General features: G+C 45.8%; 1 protein-coding gene across 2 annotated transcripts in view; it reads right to left on the bottom strand.

Moving 5' to 3' along the window:
• Nucleotides 1-3,721: 3,721 nt before the first annotated feature.
• TCF7L1 (transcription factor 7 like 1) overlaps nucleotides 3,722-18,645 on the bottom strand; it is a 157,763-nt gene continuing 142,839 nt past the window's right edge. Inside the window, exons 5-12 of one of the 2 annotated variants that reach the window (XM_042932850.1) lie at nucleotides 10,824-10,956; nucleotides 9,622-9,727; nucleotides 9,235-9,318; nucleotides 8,344-8,487; nucleotides 7,470-7,629; nucleotides 7,276-7,383; nucleotides 6,266-6,341; nucleotides 3,722-5,133 (exon numbers count right to left, since the gene is read on the bottom strand). In XM_042932850.1, the coding sequence (XP_042788784.1) occupies nucleotides 4,700-5,133; nucleotides 6,266-6,341; nucleotides 7,276-7,383; nucleotides 7,470-7,629; nucleotides 8,344-8,487; nucleotides 9,235-9,318; nucleotides 9,622-9,727; nucleotides 10,824-10,956 (1,245 nt within the window). In that variant the 3' untranslated portion in view covers nucleotides 3,722-4,699. The remainder of the gene's footprint in view (nucleotides 5,134-6,265; nucleotides 6,342-7,275; nucleotides 7,384-7,469; nucleotides 7,630-8,343; nucleotides 8,488-9,234; nucleotides 9,319-9,621; nucleotides 9,728-10,823; nucleotides 10,957-18,645) is intronic. The other variant, XM_042932851.1, reaches the window with a different exon arrangement.

The following is an 18,645-nucleotide window of genomic DNA, read 5'->3' as shown; positions in this document are numbered from 1 at the left end:
TGGAAATTGTGTGTGTGAGTATGCATTCTAAGAAATGCCAAGAAAGCAAAATGCCGAAACTGTGATCTCTGCTGAGAAAGGGACTTTTGGGCTGAGAGCCAAAGAGTGTATTTCCCAGGTGAAGTTGAGGGGAAAAGGTGAGCTCTCCTGGCTGAGTGCACAGTGTGTGCAAAGGTCTGGAGGCAGGTGGGAACATGACATTTCATGTAGGTCTTAAAGACGAGGACAGGATTGCCAGATAACAGACAATAAGGAAAATGGCAGGTGATGAGGCTAGAGTAGAGCCAGATTAGGAGTAAATGATGTTGTCCAGGACATAAGTCTTTGTGAGACACAAAAGTACATCAGAAAATATTCCAGTTAACTAAGGTTGAAATGTAATCCTACCAAAAAATAACTACAACCACCAGGGGAAATAACACTACTCTATAATAGTCTGTTGAGTACAATCTTTAGGTTACATGCCATGTAGTTCTAGTCAGTTGAAAGTCTTCAGAATTTCAAGGAACAGTACGTGGCGTGAATATAGTTTTCAGGACCAAGTACTTTGTTATTTAAAAACCCTTTAACATGCTTCTCAATGTTTTCCTGTTGTAAGAAATCTCTCTCTCACACACACACTCATTACTGAGGAGAGAATAAGAATCACAGAGAAGTGAGAAATCTTTTACCAAATTATTTCAGAACTGTGACTGTTCTCGCTAAAAGAAGTGAATTGATGAATCTTTTTTTTTTTAAAGATTTTTAAAAAAAGTTTTTATTTAAGTAATCTACCCCTCCCCCCCCTCAAAAATAAACATTTTTTTAAAAATAAAACTTACTACAGAGCTACAGTAGTTAGGACAGCGTGGTACTGGCATAAAGACATATAGATGAGTTGGAGAATTCAATAGAGTCCAGAAATCAGCCTCTACATTTATGGTCAGCTGATTTCCAGTTAGGGTGTGCTAAGACAGAAGTCTTTTCAACAAATAGAATAGTCTGGGAAAACTGTCTAATAAGCATGTGAAGAGATGCTCAACATTATTAGTATTACATACATATCAGAATCACACTGAGATACCACTTCATACCTACCAGGATAGCTATAATAAACAAAGAAAGAAAGAAAAACTGTGTTGGTAAGGATGTGGAGAAATTGGACCCTCATATATTGCTGGTTGGAATGTAAAATGGTGCAGCTGCTATGGAAAACAGTTTGGCAATTCCTCAAAAAGTTGACACATAGTTAACCATATGACCCGGCCATTCCACTCCTAGATATACACCCTAAAGAATTGAACACAGGGACTCAAACATACTCATATGTTCAAAGCAGTTCACAATAGCCAAAAGGTATAAAAAAACTCCATGTACTCATCAATAGATGAGCAGATAAACAATGGCTTGTATACATAATGGATTTAGCTGTAAAAGGGAATCAAATTTTGATACGTGCCACAATGTAGATGAATCTTAAAAGCATTGTGCTAAGTGAAATAAGCCAGACACAAAAAGACAAATATTAAATATTGTAGGATTCTACTTATAGGAGATACTGAGAATAGGAAAATTCATAAATAGAAAGATTAGAGGTTCGTGAAGTCTGGGGTCAGGGGGAGTGGGAAGTTAATGTTTCATGAGTAGTTTGTGTTTTGGATGATGAAATAGTTCTGGAAATTGACAGTGGTTATGGTGCATGATGTTGTGAATGTACTTAACACCATTAAACTGTCCATTTAAAAAGTTAAAAAAGGGGCGCCTGGGTGGCTCAGTTGGTTAGGTGTCTGACTCTTGATTTCGGCTCGGGTCATGATCTCACAGTTCCTGGGGTGACCCCTGCGTCGGGCTCTGTGTGTGCTAACAGCTCAGAACCTAGAGCCTGCTTCGGATTCTGTGTCTCCTTCTCTCTCTGCCCCTTCCCCGCTCATGCTCTGTCTCTCTCAAAAATAAACATTAAACATTTTTTTAAGTTAAAATGGTAAATTTTATATTATATACATTTATAATTAAAAAAAAGCTATGTCTGAGTAGGGTAAAACAAAACAAAAAAACAAAACAAAACAAAAAAAACCTGGCAAGTACTCAAAAAGGTAAAGGAAGACTGAAGTATTTTAGCAAAGCTCAAAAAAATAAAAAAGGAAACATTTGGATACATGCTACAAAGTGGATGGCCTGGAGAACATTGATTTAAGTCGAATAAGCCAGGCACAAAAGGATGAATGTTTGATGATTCCACTTACATAGACTATTTGGAATAGGCAAATTCAAGGAAATTTGATGGAAAGTAGATTAGAGTTTACCAGGGGCTGGGGTGGGGTGGGGAGTGGGATGGAGGGGGGTTATTGCTTAATGGTTATGTAGATTCTGTTTGGGGTGATGAAGTTTTGCAAATAGTGTTGGTGGTGACACAACATTGTGAATGTAATGAGTACCACTGAGTACATTTACAAATAGTTAAAATGGCAAATTTTTTTTAATTAAAAAAACTTTTAAATACAAAACCACAGATTTTTAAAATGTTTATTTTATAAGAGAGGGAGGGAGGGAGAGTGTGTGTGTGAGCAGAGGAGGAGCACAGAGGGAGAGAGAATCCCAAGCAGGCTCTGGCACAGTCAGTCTGGACCTGATGCGGGGTTCAAACCCATGAACCATGAGATCATGACCTGAGCTGAAATCAAGAGTTGACGCTTAACTGACATGAGCCACCCAGGCACCCTTAAAATGGCAAATTTTATATTACGTATGTTGTACCATCACAAGTAGAAAAGGGAATGAAGTACTGAGACATGCTACAACATGGATGAACCTTGAAAATCATAGGCTGAAAGAAGTCAATGAAAAAGGACCATGTGTTGTATGATCCCATTTATTATTTTTTAAAAACTGTTATTTATTTAAGTGATCTCTACACCCAACATGGGGACTGAACTCACGTCCCTGAGATCAGGAGGCACATGATCTTCTGACTGAGCCAGCCCCCGCATGGTCCCATTTAAATGACATGTGCAGGGGTGCCTTGGTGGCTCAGTTAAGCATCGAACTGTTGATCTCGGCTCAGGTCATGATCTCACAGTTTGCAAGTTTGAGCTATACATTGGGCTCTGTGTTGATGGCGTGGAGCCTGCTTGGGATTCTGTCTTTCCTTCTCTCTGTGCCTCACCGGCTTGTGCTCTCCCTCTCTCTCAATAAACAAGCTTTAAAAAAAAAAAATGACGTGTCCATAATAGACAAATCCAGAGACAGAAAATAGATTTGTGGTCGCCTGGGACTGTGGGGGTTGAGGGGAGGAATTAGGGATGTCTTCTAAAGGGTTTGCGGTTCCTTTTTGAGGCAGTGAAAATGTCTTAAAATTGACTGTGATGATGGATGTACAAGTTTGAACATACAAAACCCAGTGAATTGTATACTTCAAATGGGTAAATCGCATGTTATGTGAATTATAGCTCAATAAAGCTGTTAGACAAGAAATTAATGGTGGTGCTAGGTACCATGCAAAATGACAAAGGCCCCCCTTATATCTTGGCAATTATAAGATAAATGAAAATAAAGATTCCTCTCTTTGGATCTCAGTCATTGATGCTGACTGGTCTCTGTACATTTGAGGCTGAACGTTGGGTTGCATTTTTCCGTCAGGCATGTTTTCATATTCTCCCCTCCCCGGGCCCCACAAAAATCTAGCACAGGGCTTGGTATGAAGATGGGGGCTCGATTCAACAGAAGGACTAAAATACTCAGAAAAGGTCTTGCAACTGCAATTTTATTTTCTTTTGTGAAAATAAACAACTGGAAGTTTAAATTGCTCCAAAAAACCCCATAAAAACAAAAAGAAATACACACAGAAGAAGCATGTGAGGTGATGGGGGGAGGGAGGAGGGAGTTTCGACCTTTGGCAGATTGTGCTAGCACTGACCCAGGGGACAAGAGCCAGGCCTGGGGGCCAGGTCTCGTCTGCCACTCTGGGACCAGGAGAAGAGGTCTGGACTGGTGAGGGGGTGGCACAGAGACTTCTTCACCGAGGAAGTGGCAGGCACCTCGAATCCCTTTAAATGTGGGGGAAGAACCATTTTGGAGGACCTCTCTTCCCACCAAAAGCTGGAGGTTGTTGGGTTAGGGCCCACTGAGGACAAAGGGATGCTGGTGGAGACAAATCAGGCAAAGGTGGCTTCTCACGTGATGACAGCCTTACCCTGGGCAGAGGACGGAGATGAAGGCAAGAACCCACGGAGCTCAGCAAAGGAGAAAAACTTGGTGAGGGAAAAGAAAATGTCCAGGAGCGCCATCTAGATGAAGAGGCAGCAGGCTAGAGGCCCAGCGATGGCCAACATGTGGACTGGGAAGGGAGGGGGGCACGCGGGAGCGATGAGAACAGGGAGCAGGGCAGAAAGTGAAAGAGGTAGAGAGAAGGGGGTCTTCTGCCCAGGCCCATCCACCACTGCACATACCGGAAGAATAACACGCTACTTTTCAGTTCTCTTTCTTTTAAAGATTTTTTTTGTTTTGTTTTGTTTTGTTTTTTAAAAAAGCCTTAAGATCAGCTACTGGTTACATCTACAAAATGTAAAGTGCTGTTGTTACCAGTCACTTTACAGAACAGTCCAGAGTGGTCAAATATTGACCAATAAAGTTTCCTTTTTTTTTTTTTTTTTTTCCCGTTGTTTCTTCTGAATCATTACTACTCGACGAGTCACTTGACAGCCTGCATAGGTCAGGGGGCAGCTCAGTGGGCAGACTTGGTAACCAAGGAAAGAGGCTGGGCCTGGAGGACCGGGAGGGCCTGGTGGGCATGGAGCGTGGTGGGGAAGGAAGGGGGGGAAGTCAGCAGAGCTGTGGGCAGGGACCCGAGGGGGAGGGGCCGGGAGAGGAGTGGGGGCTGGCTGCCCATCTGGCCAGAGGAGGTGGCTGTCGCCTTAGCGGACAGGAAGGCGGCCGAGTGTAGAGCCAGCTGGGCCCGGCTCTCCGGCTTGGTGGTGAGGGAGAGGGGCTGGGCTTGCTCCGAGTGGGTTGCAGCAGGGGCAGCAGGCGACGCCAAGGCCGCGGAGGGGGTGGCCGGGGAGTCGAGCATGCTGCCGTGGGAAGAGGCAGGGCTGTCACACGACTTCTCGGGGGGCAGGTACTGAACACATGGCTTCTTGCTCTTGGAGGCCAGAGCACCTACGGGGGAAAAAAGATACACGAAAGGCTGAGCAGCTAGTGGCTGTTGCTGAGGTGGAACACAAGGACGCTCAGTGGGAGGGGAAGGAGGGCCTGAAATTACATCTGAGGCTTTCAAGACTAGGAAGCTGCATTCAGGGACACCTAGAGCATGGAGAAGGGGCAACGTCAAAGTGACAAAGACCTATTCAGCATCTGATAGCAGGGAAAACAGCTCGGTCTATCACACCGTCACCTTCCTTGCCTAAATCTTACCACTGCGGGAGACAGATCTCCATTCAATGTGCCTTAAAATCTCTGCCTTAGGGTGCTATCAGAGAGGGCACAGCACCTGCTAAGCAGGGAGGTATACGGTGGGTTGGGCAGCACGTACACACTTTACTTATGTGTCCTCATACGTAAACGAATGTACAGATTATACAGACGAAAGAAAAGAAAGAGAAAGGGAGAAAGAAGAGAGACTAACAGCATGTTGGTACCAGCTACTCTACACTTGTCCAGAGATGCGCACGAGGTGAGGGGCACAAGGTGAGGTGCATGACCTAACACCTGTCACCGCATGAGCATCTCCGTGCCAGGTGTGACCGCAGTGTGAAAAGACAGAGCACATCATTTTGGCACAAAGCGGTCCCCATACCAAGCAAACTCGTTCGGGGTTCGACCAACCAAACCTTGCAGGAAACCTGCTTCTATTGGATTCACAAATAGGTGGCAAGTCGGTCTCTACTGCGCCCCCTTCCCGACTGAATTCCAGAGGTCATTTCAAATATCTCCAATTTTTACCTTATACATTTATTTGAGAACCCTCAAATAAGATGCAACTACACTGAACTGAATGCCTAGGCTTTGAAGTGGGAAAGTGCTGGGATCAAATCCTGCCTCCGCCATTTAACAAGCGGAATGACTGGGAAGATCCAACTTCTCTGAGCCTCTTAATCTGCCATCTCTAAAAAGGGGATAATAATAACACCCACCTGGGTATGCAAGAGGCTCCCAAGAGGCAGAGGCCCTGAAAATGGCAGCTATTATGAAACAGCGCTGTCGCTGTACCCTTCAGAGAGCCAGGAACAACCCACAGGCAGGTGCGACTGTGACGGCGGGAAGAAGAGCCAGCGCCCTCCTTAGGACTCACCCTCTGCCTCTTGGACTTGCTGCTGGGACTGTGTCTGTGACAGCTGCTTTTCTCTCTTCCTCTTCTTTTTCTTACCCTGAAAATTATGGCCAAAGAAAGGGGTAACCAGGGACAGCTCTTTAGGGGGACAGAAGATACTGCCCATACTGCCCTTGACCCTGGGTGAGAAGCTGGGGGTGGAGGGGAGTCACTCAGGTCACACTCTCCACAGAAGCCTCTGAGGAGCCTTCCTGGAATGTGCCTTCCCTTCCCCATTCGATTCTTCCCCCTCCAACCCAGTGTCCTGGCCTCCTTGGAAGGCCTCACCCTTCAGTGCCCTTGGGCACTGCTCCAGTGTGATTCTCGATCATTTTTGAGGGGACTCAGGCCCCACTGAAAATCTAAGGCAGCTCTGAGGCCTCTCACCAGAAAGAAAAAAAAAAAAAGCAAATAAGAACAGACATACAAAAATCTGTCTTGTTTCGAAGAGTTATTAGAAATGCCAGCTGAGGTGGCTCAGTCGGTTGAGCGTTCAACTTTGGCTCAGGTCATGATCTCATGGCTCATGGGTTCGAGTCCCACGTCGGGCTTTGGGCTGACAGAGCAGAGCCTGCTTTGGATTCTCTGTCTCCCTCTCTCTCTGCCCTTCCCCTGCTTGCACTCTCTCTTTTAAAAATAAACATTTAAAAAAAAATGCCAGCTGAGGCTCATACATTGTTCTCCAAGCCCCAGGTTCAGAACCCTTGGCTGGTGACACCCTTGCCACCAGAGCCAGAACATAGCTCGCACTGCACCTTGACTTATGGACTCGAAGGCTGAATCCACCTCAAACGAGAGGGTACAGATTTACCTCGGTCCATAGGACGTCAACACCATGTCCTTGTTGACCTCCTGAGAATTAAAATGTCTTCCTTATTTCTAGAGAAATAGAGCCTTCTCCCTGCCCTTAAGTGTCCTCTATAAATCCAGCCACATCCCCCTCCCCGCTTCCTCTCGCAGATGCTGCCGTCGGGGCCAGAGGGGGCACGTACGTAGTTGTCCCGGGCTGACCAGGTTGGGTAGAGCTGGGAGTGAAGTTGCCGCTCCTTCCGGGCCAGTTCATAGTACTTGGCCTGTTCTTCTCGGGACAAGTTGTGCCACTGCGGAGAGAGGGTCAGAGATGACGGGGAGCAGAAATGCGGGGGTCGCTGACCCGCACAGCCTGGAGGGGAACAGCGGATCCTACCTTTCTTCCCAGGATTTGGTTAATGGCCGCGCTCTCCTTCAGGGTGCACTCGGCCACCACCTTGGCCCTCATCTCCTTCATATATAACATGAAGGCATTAAGAGGCTTCTTCACGTGGGGTTTCTTTTCTTCCTCCTTTTTCACCGTGACTGGTGATTTCCTGGGGAGTCACAAAGCTGTCGGTTAGCAAGAGTCAGTGGTCACCCTGTCACCCGACCTGCAATCCATGCCCCTCATGAGTGCCTGCGGGGAGGAGGGATGACCGGCTGTCATCCATTCAAGTTGCCACGGCTGCTTACAGCCCCCGAGTGTCTTCCACAAGCAGCCCTCAGCCTTGGGATGACTTCAGGCCATAGTCTATGAAAGTCTCCTGAAGAAGGAGCAGAGGAGCTGGTGAGAGCCCCCTGTCACAGGTGATAGAGAGGAAAGGGGGCAGGGCGCTTTGGGCAGAAGCAAGAGGGAGTCTCCCCGCCATGAGGCGCAGACTTTGGCTTTCCTGCTGTCTTCATGGCTCAGTGGACACAGCACAGGCCTTGCTGGTAGTCTCAACTTCGCTACCGGTCAGCTATGGACCCGGAGAAAATCCTCCCTTAAGGGCTCATGTTTTCATGCATAAGGGAGAGGGGGAAGGAAGCCAAAAGCATTCTCAGGTCCTCTTTCAGCCTCTAAATCCTGTCTGTAAAACTCTCCTCACTGTGAGAAAAGATGTCTGAGCGGATGGGGACACAGAGAGTCAAAGGGAGCAATTCCTAGGAGAAAGGGTATGGCTGAGGGAGGCTGCTGGCTGCCTGCTAAATGCCACCAGGGAGAAAAATAAATGGCATCTGCCGCTCGGAGACTGGCCACTGTCCCATCCAGGCTGCCTGATACTCACGCGCTCACGGCGGGGCTCAGGCTGGGGGGTGCTGGCTCCTGCTTGACAATGGGGGAGACGATGGCGGGGTGGGGAATCCCTGAGGTGGGCAGACCAGGATGGGCCGGAGCCACCATGTGAGGAGAGAACCGACTGGAAACCAGGCTGTGTATCAGGGGGGAAACAAGTGACAACACGAGGGTTCAGGCTGAATGCTTGTCACCCGGCAGAGGACCCGGTGGCTGCCTGCCTTCATGGCAGAGCTGGGTAAATACCTCTGCCACGGCAGACTTTGAGGAATGGAAGCCCATTCACTGACCTCGACAGAACCAGGTTTGGGAAACACCCAACAAACCTCCCCTTCCCACACAAACGCACAGGACTCCTGTATTTCATACTGGACGCAGGTAGGATGAAAATCCAAAAGAAGGTGTGGCAGGTCAGAGGCCAGTGTCCGCAATGGGGAACCACACCATATGCCGTGGGTTCCACTTCCTTTGTGACCACAGGTACCATTGTCAGGTAGATCCGGCCCCTGGGACAGGAGCCCCCTTTGCTGTTCCCTCTCCTGACATCACTTCAGGAAACACTAATCATCTCCAGTCTCTGGCTTCAGTGCCACAAAGCCCAGCAGGTGGGGGGACGTGTGGGGATGCTGAGTACTAGGGCTTTGAAATTCTTCCCTTAGAGAGATGGGCAAAGAACGAGCCGAGTCTGTGGTCTCCATTCCGACCGTACAGTATGTACGAGGAGGCGCCTCAGCAAAGAGGGGTGGGGAGAAAAGGTGAGCCCGTGCCTCCCAGTTTAGGGCCAAGAGAAAGCTTTTCATGGTCACAAATGACAAGGACACGAGTAGAGGACCGTTCTCTGCAAGGGAACTTCATGCTCACAGCCCCCAGTCCCGGGACTCACCTGGACATTGAGGCGTTCATGGCGAGGGCAGGGTAGGGGTGCCGGAAGCCACCAGGAGGAAGGGAGTACATGGGCTGTCCTTGCCTATAAGGGCCGGGAGCACGGAAATCTGGTCAGCATACTGGTTACAATGGGACTGTTCAGGACAGGGAAGGAGAGGGGGCTGGAAGAAAGGATGAAAGACAGAGGACAGGAAGTAGGAAGTAAGAGTGGGGAGCTAGCTGCCCGAGGGAGAGCAGGGAGGTCTGAGCCGTGGGCTTTGATGAGAGAGCTCCACTGTGGGAGGTGGGGGTGCTGCACACAGATCCCAGAGCACGCTGGAGGTACAGGAGGCCGAGCACAGCATGAGGAAGGAAGGAGGGTAAGAAAGTCTGCTAGTTTCCTTACTGTGGGACGAGCCAGCCGAGAGGATGAGGGATTTGTCCGACAGCTCCAGGAGACAGTGGGTAATATGGAGACAGCTCAGATGGGTGAGGGGGCCGGGGGATTCCTGCTTCAAAGAGACATGTGTCAGACTGTTCCCTGGCCCTACCAAAGCACCTTAAAATAACACCAAATGGGAAGTCCCTTGCCCCATGTCCCCAAGTGTGCTGGAGCACGGAAGGCCTTTCATTGTCCTTGCCTTCTGTCATCTCTCCAGCTCTGCTGGCCGGTGAGTCAAGGACATATTCAAGGAAGGCAGGACAAACACAGCTTCTCTCTGGCTACATGGATCCCACCTATCAGCAGGAGTAACTTCCAGCTGCTTACATAGGAGTCATCGAAGAAAGGGTCCAGAAATCTTGGACTGAGAGACCCAAGACATTCTCCAGAGTCATCAGCTAACTACCCCTTTAGAAAACCTGCCTCATTCATGGAGAAGTAAACTTTGGATTTCTATTCCACTTTTGTCCTCCTCATTATTTGTAACTTACAGTAACTTTGATTTCCTTAAAGAGGGGTTCCAAAAATACTTTGAGCCACTGCAACTCTGGGAATTTGATGAAGCTATGTTTCCCTAAGATGGACAGTTCTGGTGAGCAACTCAAAAAAAAGAGAAAAAAGAAAAGAAAAAAGAAAAAGAAAAATCCAGCTCGGCCTTACCGCTTTAAAGCTATACTTAGAAGTCTGGCTAGATTGGTAACTCTATTTGAAAATGTTCAGTGTAAGGCAAAGGTCTTGATTTAGGAAGGCATAGCCTCTAGCCGGGCTAGAGTTCAAGGTCAGTGAAAAAGATTCCCACCCACCCCCACTTCCAGCTCATTGCACCCCAAAGTATTAAGAGAGTCTAAATAAAGTAAAGAATCTAAAGTAAAGAATCTATGGCAGAAGAGTGCCATCTCCTTACTGTGGAGCCAGGCCCTGACATTGCCTCATAGAATTTCCTTTAATCCTCACAATGCCTCGATGATGTGGAAGGGACACAGGAGGTGTGGATGAAAACACTGAAAGGGCTAATGTCAGTGGGCAGGGTTATGGGCTCTTGGGAGTTGAAGACATGACCCGAACCCAGGGCTGCCGATTCCAGGGTCATTATGTTCCCTGAGAAGACAAGCCTGCCCCACTGGAGCTCTCTGCACGGGGGCCAGCCTGGGTGGCAGATGACTCACCTGTCTTTGGATCAATCTCTGGGGAGAGATGTGTGGGAGGGGAGCCAGGGGAGAAGTGGTCGTTGCTGTAGGTGATGAGGGGCGTCAACGGGTGCATGTGATGCGGGGGCTGAACAACAGGAACTTTATTAGACTGAAAGAGAGAAAAAGACTAGGCATAGTTACCAAGGAGACAGAGAATACAATCCGCTGTTATTTACTGTGTCCAATATGTGCCAGGTATTTTCCATGCAATAGCCCATCCAGTCCTCAGACAGCCCTGGAAAGAAAGTAGCAGTCTACACAGCAGGGAAAGAACCAACAGAATTAGAGGAGGGATTACACCCACCCTCCCACATACCTACTCTTTAAAACAACATATATTTACTCCATGTATGCTGTGCAGTACAAAATGCTATATATAGGTGATTGAGTTATCATCTGCGCTCTGTGTAATCTCAGTGAAGTTTAAAAGGTTCAACACACCCTTTCCAAATAAATTTCATAGAAATTGTAGCTCACAAGCTCAAGTCTGAGGCTGGGAAACAGACCAGTGGGGAATTGTCACCATGAGACCTCATGGAACCAGCTGTCAGGTTCAGGCTTTACAGACACAATCCAAGAGCACTTAAAACAGGTCTCCCTGTAGCACTTCAAACACAGCTAACCTAATTACCACATTTCCTTGAAAACACCAGCAAATGCAAGAAGTACCATTATTTTATAGAACTGTTAAGAAGGAAAGAAACCACTGGCATGCCACTGACACATCCTGATTTCTGAGATTTAAAGTGGGAAAAACCTGTAAGTCCTAGAATTGGTGAACTGAATTAAATTGTTTTAATCCAATCTGAGTTAACAATCAGGGTTTTATTATAAAAAAAAAAAAAGAGCTACAATTTATTGAGCCCTTCACTACAAGCACAGGGCTAGGCAATACATCTATTCCTTATAACCTAGCAAAGAAGCTGTGATGACCCCATTCCAGGGATGAAGAAACAGCTCAGAAAGATTAAGTGGCTTAGCCATAGCCAAGGACACAGAGCTACTAAATGGCAGAACTGGATTCATGTCGGCCGTTTAGAGCTTTAACAAACCAGAGTGTTTTCTCTGGTCCTACCTGCCTCCCCAAGAGCCCAAACGTATATCTGCCAGAGAGAAAGGACTGACATACATTTTCCTGCATAATAATAAGGTAAATGAATTACATACAAGTGGAGAAGAGATTTGCTCCGAAAAGAGATCTGCAATATGGAGGATGATCTGGAGGCAGCCCAAGGGCTACGTTTCCAAACTGCTGTCTTTCCATTTGAATTTTTCATTTCATAGACTCTGGGAGCCCTTTTTTTCTTTCTCACAGTGCCCATTTGGTGCTCCTAATGCAAATCTAGATCCGTATGTCTATATATCCGTGTGCTGACAGGTAGTCTTGCTCTATTTTCAGTAGGCTAAGCAGAGATAAGAGGCAGAATACTGGAGCAAGGTCCCCAACCAGGAGAGTCCAGCTCCCAGACCCGCCCATGCGATGCAGAGAGTTCAGACTGTTCATAACCCACACCACTAGGTGGCGCTGGCACATGACCAGGTGCTGTGGGTCTGGAACCACTTCCTATCACCTCTCAATCCCAGTGGGGTCGGTTGACATTGCCTATAAATTCTAAAATCATTTCCTTACTTTTTTTCCTGTTCCCTGACTGGCTTTTGAAGGTATCTCTATGTACACGAACAAATAGCACAAATAAGAGTATAAGAATTATTTTAAGGTCAGATTTCTTGGAACCTAATGTATTTAAATTGTGCATTAGGGTTTCCTGGAAACAGCTTTGTCTAAAGGATGATTTTTGGTATCATAAAAGCAACAGAATGATTACTAAAGTAATAGTAAATGATAAAAGAATCACACAGAATGATTACAATTAAAAAAAAATACATAAACGCTATGTTAAAAAAAAAAAAAAAAAAAAAAAAAAGACAAGAAACCCACCAAAATGTAAGCAGTAGGTATGTCTGAGTGGTGGAGTTATGGGTGATTTTGTTTTTCTTGTTTCTATTTCTGTATTTTCCAACTGCAATTACTCTCTATATAAAAAAGTACACTTATGATGAATCAAAAAAAAACCAACACAAATTGTATTATAAAGCATTTAGAAAACACAACCACACTAGCCTAATCCAGCCCCTATTATCATTTTGGTATATCTCCATTCATTTCTACTTTGTGTACATCTGGTTTTTTATTTACATTAATTTACATCATTTGTACCAAATTTTGTTTTGTTTTGTTTTGTTTTGTTTTATTTATTTTTGGGACAGAGAGAGACAGAGCATGAACAGGGGAGGGGCAGAGAGAGAGGGAGACACAGAATCGGAAACAGGCTCCAGGCTCCGAGCCATCAGCCCAGAGCCTGACGCGGGGCTCGAACTCACGGACCGCGGACCGTGAGATCGTGACCTGGCTGAAGTCGGACGCTTAACCGACTGCGCCACCCAGGCGCCCCACATTTGTACCAATTTTTAAAAAATTTTTTGAATGTTTATTTTTGAGAGAGAGAGAGATAGAGGGAGGGAGAGAGAGAGAGAGAGAACGAGTGGGGGAGAGGCAGAGAGAGGGAGACACAGAATCCGAAGCAGGCTCCAGGCTCTGAGCTGTCAGCACAGAGCCTGACGCGGAGCTTGAACTCAGACTGTGAGGTCATGACCTGGCCACCCAGGTGCCCCACCAATTTTTTTTAATTAATGTTTTTTTCAGCTTTTCTGAGGTATAATTGACAAATAAAACTGAAATCTATTTGAAGTGTACAGTATGATTCTTTGATATATGTATTTATGGCCATCTAAAAATACTTAACAGTATTGTGAAATCCTGACTGCCTATGTACTGGTGAGCCTGACCTCACCAGAAGCTTGCAAACAGCACTGAATAGGTAGCAAAGTACAAAGCAGAGAAATGTGAGTTATATTAAAAAGGTAGGCATCCTCACTTAAATGCTCTGAAAGTTATTACTGGTTCCCATTAGGTGGCATCATTGTCCAGAAAATGGACTGGGTGGTGGTGGGTTCACAGAAAGAGAAAGGAGGGTAAACTTTTCCTTGATCAGTCTGGAAGATGTGGCCTCTGGGCCTGATAATTGAGAAGTGCCTCCCCAGGGAAGGTTCTCCTTAGAGGCTACTGTTCCAGTAAAAGTTCCCACTCTTTTCTCCTCTCAGCCGCCCTCAGTGGCAGGATGTCCACGGCATAAACTCAGGCCAAGTGTAGGAATATCAGGAACCACTCTGCACCTCCCAATGGGAAACCTCAGTACAAATAATGAGCACAGGCGAAGCCATGGGGTTCACTTAGCACAGTAGCTGAGTCCAGATTTACCTGAGGAAGAGCATCTCACAGCCATTCAGAAGGACCTGAATCCTTCTGCAGTCACGTAGACCCAACCCGTTTCCAGTTCAAGTCCTTCTTGAATGTTTTAATCTGTTTCTAGAGTTGGTCCAAGCCAAAGTTCCTTAAACTCCGGGTCCCTGAGGAAGCAATGCCTCCTCTCCCACCATTAAAGATTTAATTTCAAGTTTAAAGTAAAGCTAACGCCACACAGCTCTAGCACAGCCAGAGAGACCATCCCTCCACAAGGCCCCTCTCCTTCAACTGGTCATTGGAGACGTCCACAAAGCCTCCTGGCTCCTATTGTTCATTCACTATTGTCTTTTCTTCCTGATCCTGATTTCAGAGATCAAAAGGATAAGGTTTCTTAGATCAGGCAAAGATGAGTCTTGGCTTTGTGGTACCACTCATAAAGCAGCACAGACTGGCCAACAGACTGCCCAGGAAAGATACTGAGAGTTCCAATAGGTTGCTAACTGTATCTGATTTTATGTATTTAAAAACTCTATTCTATCTACATCCATTTGTCTGTTTACTGATGGAAACAACCTTCTCTGTGGGGGCTGGAACTGTGTTCAAGAGACTATGCTTAACCACAGGGCTCAGGGGGGTGGGGGGAAAGAAACCGGAATAATTGCTAAAGTATCAGCCTATTCACAGCGTTGTAATGCCCGTAGGGAGGAAGAGGGTCTGAAGTGGTCATGAAGGCCAGAAGAGGACTGGTTTCTCCCAACGCAGGGCTATCTGCTGAGAACAGTTGACTGCCAAAGAAAGAGGATTTCCAAGGACTTGCTGGCCCCCGCTACAAAGTTCAATGTTAACTCCAATTCTAACAGTGACAGACGATCAGTTGGGCCAGGGGTCTCTAAATTTTTTTTGACCACACAACTTAATAAAAAGTGTCAGTTCTACCATGTTTTGTTTGTTTGTTTATTTGTTCCTTTGGTTTGTGTTCTTAGTAGTATTTTCAATCTAAGTTTATTGCAGGAATCTTTCAAAGCTACTTGTCCATTTCCTCATGGGTTATTTTACTTAAAACTAGGTAATTTGTGGGGCGCCTGGGTGGCTCAGTTCATTAAGCATCTGACTCTTGATCTCAGCTCAGGTCACGATCTCACAGTTGGTGAGTCGAGCCCCGTGTTGGGCTCTGCTGACAGCACGGAGCCTGCTTGGAATCCTCTCTTCCTCTCTCTCTGCCCCTACCCAACCCGTGCTCTCTCTCTCTCAAAATACATAAATAAACTTAAAAAAAAAAAAAAAACTCGGCAAATTGAAAATCGATGTAGCTGGGCTCAGGTAAACTGTCATTTGCTGAGAACCAACAAGTAGGTGAAGTTCATGCTATTGATCCCCCCTCACATTCCATACAGTAACGATGAACTTCTTCCTAATGATTTTAGTGAGTGTTTTTACCTCTGATCTGTACCTCAATGGAACATCCTGTGTGTGCACAACTTTTTGGAGACAACCAACTGGATTCACTCAAGCTTGGAGAGAGAACAACTTTCTTTGCATGTACCCTATTTCAGGCCCTAGGAACTCTTTCCTTAAATTCCTTACGTGTTTCTTTCCTAGCCCTATAGATGGGCATATCACTTAATAAAATCAGTATTCCCTCTCTCTGACGAGAACTCATCAAGCATTGGAAGACAAACACCTTGTTCTCTGAGGTCTTCTGTTTCCCTCATATGCCACAGTCTCTGGACTCCTCACTGTTTTCTGGCCACCTGTCTCTAAATTAGCCCCATGTCTTTCTTAAAATTAGTAAAATATCCCAAAGGGAGTTGGCCAGTTGGTAGTGCAGAAACTAAGATTGAAAGATTTATATATAATAGAACCGGGGCCACATAGGAACCTAATCAAAGTTGGTGGGGGGAAAAAACCTCAATTCTCTCTCTGCGTGCACACGCGCGCGCGCGCACACACACACACACACACACACACCTCTAACAAATACTACTTGAAAGGCAAAATGTAAGCTTTTTGCCATTCTGTCGTTGTATCCTATTAAGGGAAGGAAGTCTGAAGTTATGCGTCTCCTATATGGATTTTTCCTCTACTGAGAGAAATGGAAATCCACACTTTTATGTATTGGGTAAATGTTTGTGGAGACTGTCTGTACCGTAGGCACTGAGTTGGGCAGCCAAAGGGCTGGAGGCTGATAGAGCAGAGACGGAAGAATCGGGGTCTCTGATGACATAGATGGATTGCTTAACTGCCTGGCTCTGCAGAAAATACTGATCTCAACAATAAAAGCAGTAGGATAAATTCCTTTCTTGTTTCACTACCAAAAAAAAAAAAAAAAAAAAAAAAAGAGAGAGAGAGAGAGAGAGAAAATAGCAACAAGTATTTATATTGTACCTACTATATGCCAGCAGTTGCTTGCTCTAGGTCTTGTGAATGCACTAGAGACTCATCTATTTAGGCAGAAATATCTATTCTCATGGTACTTATATTCTAATTGGAGAGATGGAAAATAAGTAACATAAACCGCGCAATAATAGTGAGAAATGCTAAGGAGAAAAACTAAGTCAAGGGCGAAGGGAGTGTGGGTTGTGACACAGGTTGAACAGGGAAAGCCTCAAGCAGAAAACGACTTTTGAATAAATACCTAAAGGAAGTGGGGTGCTAGATGTGTGGATAGACAGGGGAAGAGCACTTTGGCAGAAGGAACACCAGTGCAGTGGCTTTGAGGTGGGGCAGTGTGCTCAGCATGTTTGAAGAACCACAGGGAGGCCAGTGGACTGGAGCAGAAAGAAGAAATGAGGACACGGGGCTCCATGTGACTGTATTAACAAATGCTTTCTGGGCTCCTCATCCGCGGCAAGCAGTTGTGCTGCAGGACAGAAGATGTAGAGATAAACCAAGAGTCTCTGTGGGGCAACGGGTGAGACCATGTTTAGAGACCTGGAATGTGTTTCAGGCCCTTCTAAGCAGTGTCACATTTTTGAGGTCCTCGCAAAGTGGACTGTGCATAAGATTCTTGAGATAAATCTTTTTCCTTATCAAAACTCTCCTTCTCTGCCCTTGTGTTTGCTGGCATTGAAAATGGCAAAAGAGGGGCTCCTGGGTGGCTCAGTCGGTTAAGAATTCAACTCTTGATTTCGGCTCAGGTCATGATATCATGATTTGTGAGTTCGAGCCCCACATTGGGCTCTGCACTGACAGTGCGAAGCCTGCTTGGGATTCTCTCTCCCCACTCCCACCTCTCTCAAAACAAAACAAAAAACCCCAAAAACCAAACCAAGCCAAAAACAAACAAAAAACACAAAACAAACAAAAACTTTAAAAAGAAAAAAAAAAGAAAACGACAAAATAAACCCTTTATTTTTGTTTCTTTGATACTGTCCTTTTTTCCTCCCCTGCACGTATGCTTGTAGGAAAAAAAGATTAAACCCTCACATTTCAAATCATTGTCAGGATGTACACAGGTGAATGTCCATTTTCATTTACTTTGGAGAATTCAGGTGAACTCTTCTGATCTATAAATTCAAGTGTTTGTTTCTAAAGCCCGGCTTCACCTCTCTCACTGCCTTTTGTCGTTTTCATTGGCTCGGTCTCTTTTGCAGGAACACATCTGTTGACTGTTTTCATAGCTTCTGTCTTCTACACCTTGTCATCTTTTCCAGAGTGTTTTCGGTGCACAGACTGGACTTGTCACAATGACTCCTCTGCTGCTCTACAGTAAGATTCATGAGCTGGGAGACAGAGTAAGAATCTCCCAAAGCTAACTTCTCCATAGCAGAAACTAGTAAAGGGATGGAGGCAGGTAATCCCCAATGACTGCCCAAACTAGAGGGTGAAAGTCTGATGAAAAGCAGGACACGCACACGGCTGCAAAGCGTCTCCCTACAGAGAGTACTTATTAGTTACAAACGGAGAAAGAGCCACTTCACAGTGGAAACACACGGCAGACACCAACTTAACCGAATGATTAAAGCTGACATCTCCACTATGGGGACAGATGGACACCGGGAGCCTGCCCCCCCCCAATGTGAGGCACTGAGGAGGACACAACATCAGTGCAGTAGTGTTCTTGCTGAAGACACATGACTGGAGCCTAACCAGGAGGAAACAGACAAACCCTAGAGGGAGGACATTCTACAAAATAGCTGCTCAGTACTTCTCAAAAAACATCAAGGTCAGGAAAGACAAAAGCTGAGGAACCCTGCTAGATAAAAGGAGACAAGGGACATGGCAGGTAAATGCCACGTGTGATCCTGGATTGAACTCTGGCCAGGGAAAAGCACATGGTTGTAATGGATACCATTGGGACATTTGCCAAAGTTTGAATATATACCATGGGTTAGAGAGTAATGTGAAATGTTCACTTCTTGAACTGTACTGCAGTCATTGTAAGGCAGTATCTTTGTTCTTAGGAGATACATCCCAAGTATCCAGGGATAAAGGGGCATAGTGTCTCCAACTTACTCTCAAATTGTTAAAAAAATCTGTACATATATGTACATG

This window comes from Panthera leo, chromosome A3 (assembly GCF_018350215.1).
Source record: "Panthera leo isolate Ple1 chromosome A3, P.leo_Ple1_pat1.1, whole genome shotgun sequence".
NCBI lineage: Eukaryota > Metazoa > Chordata > Mammalia > Carnivora > Felidae > Panthera > Panthera leo.
This window is presented reverse-complemented; position numbering and strand designations above follow the sequence as displayed.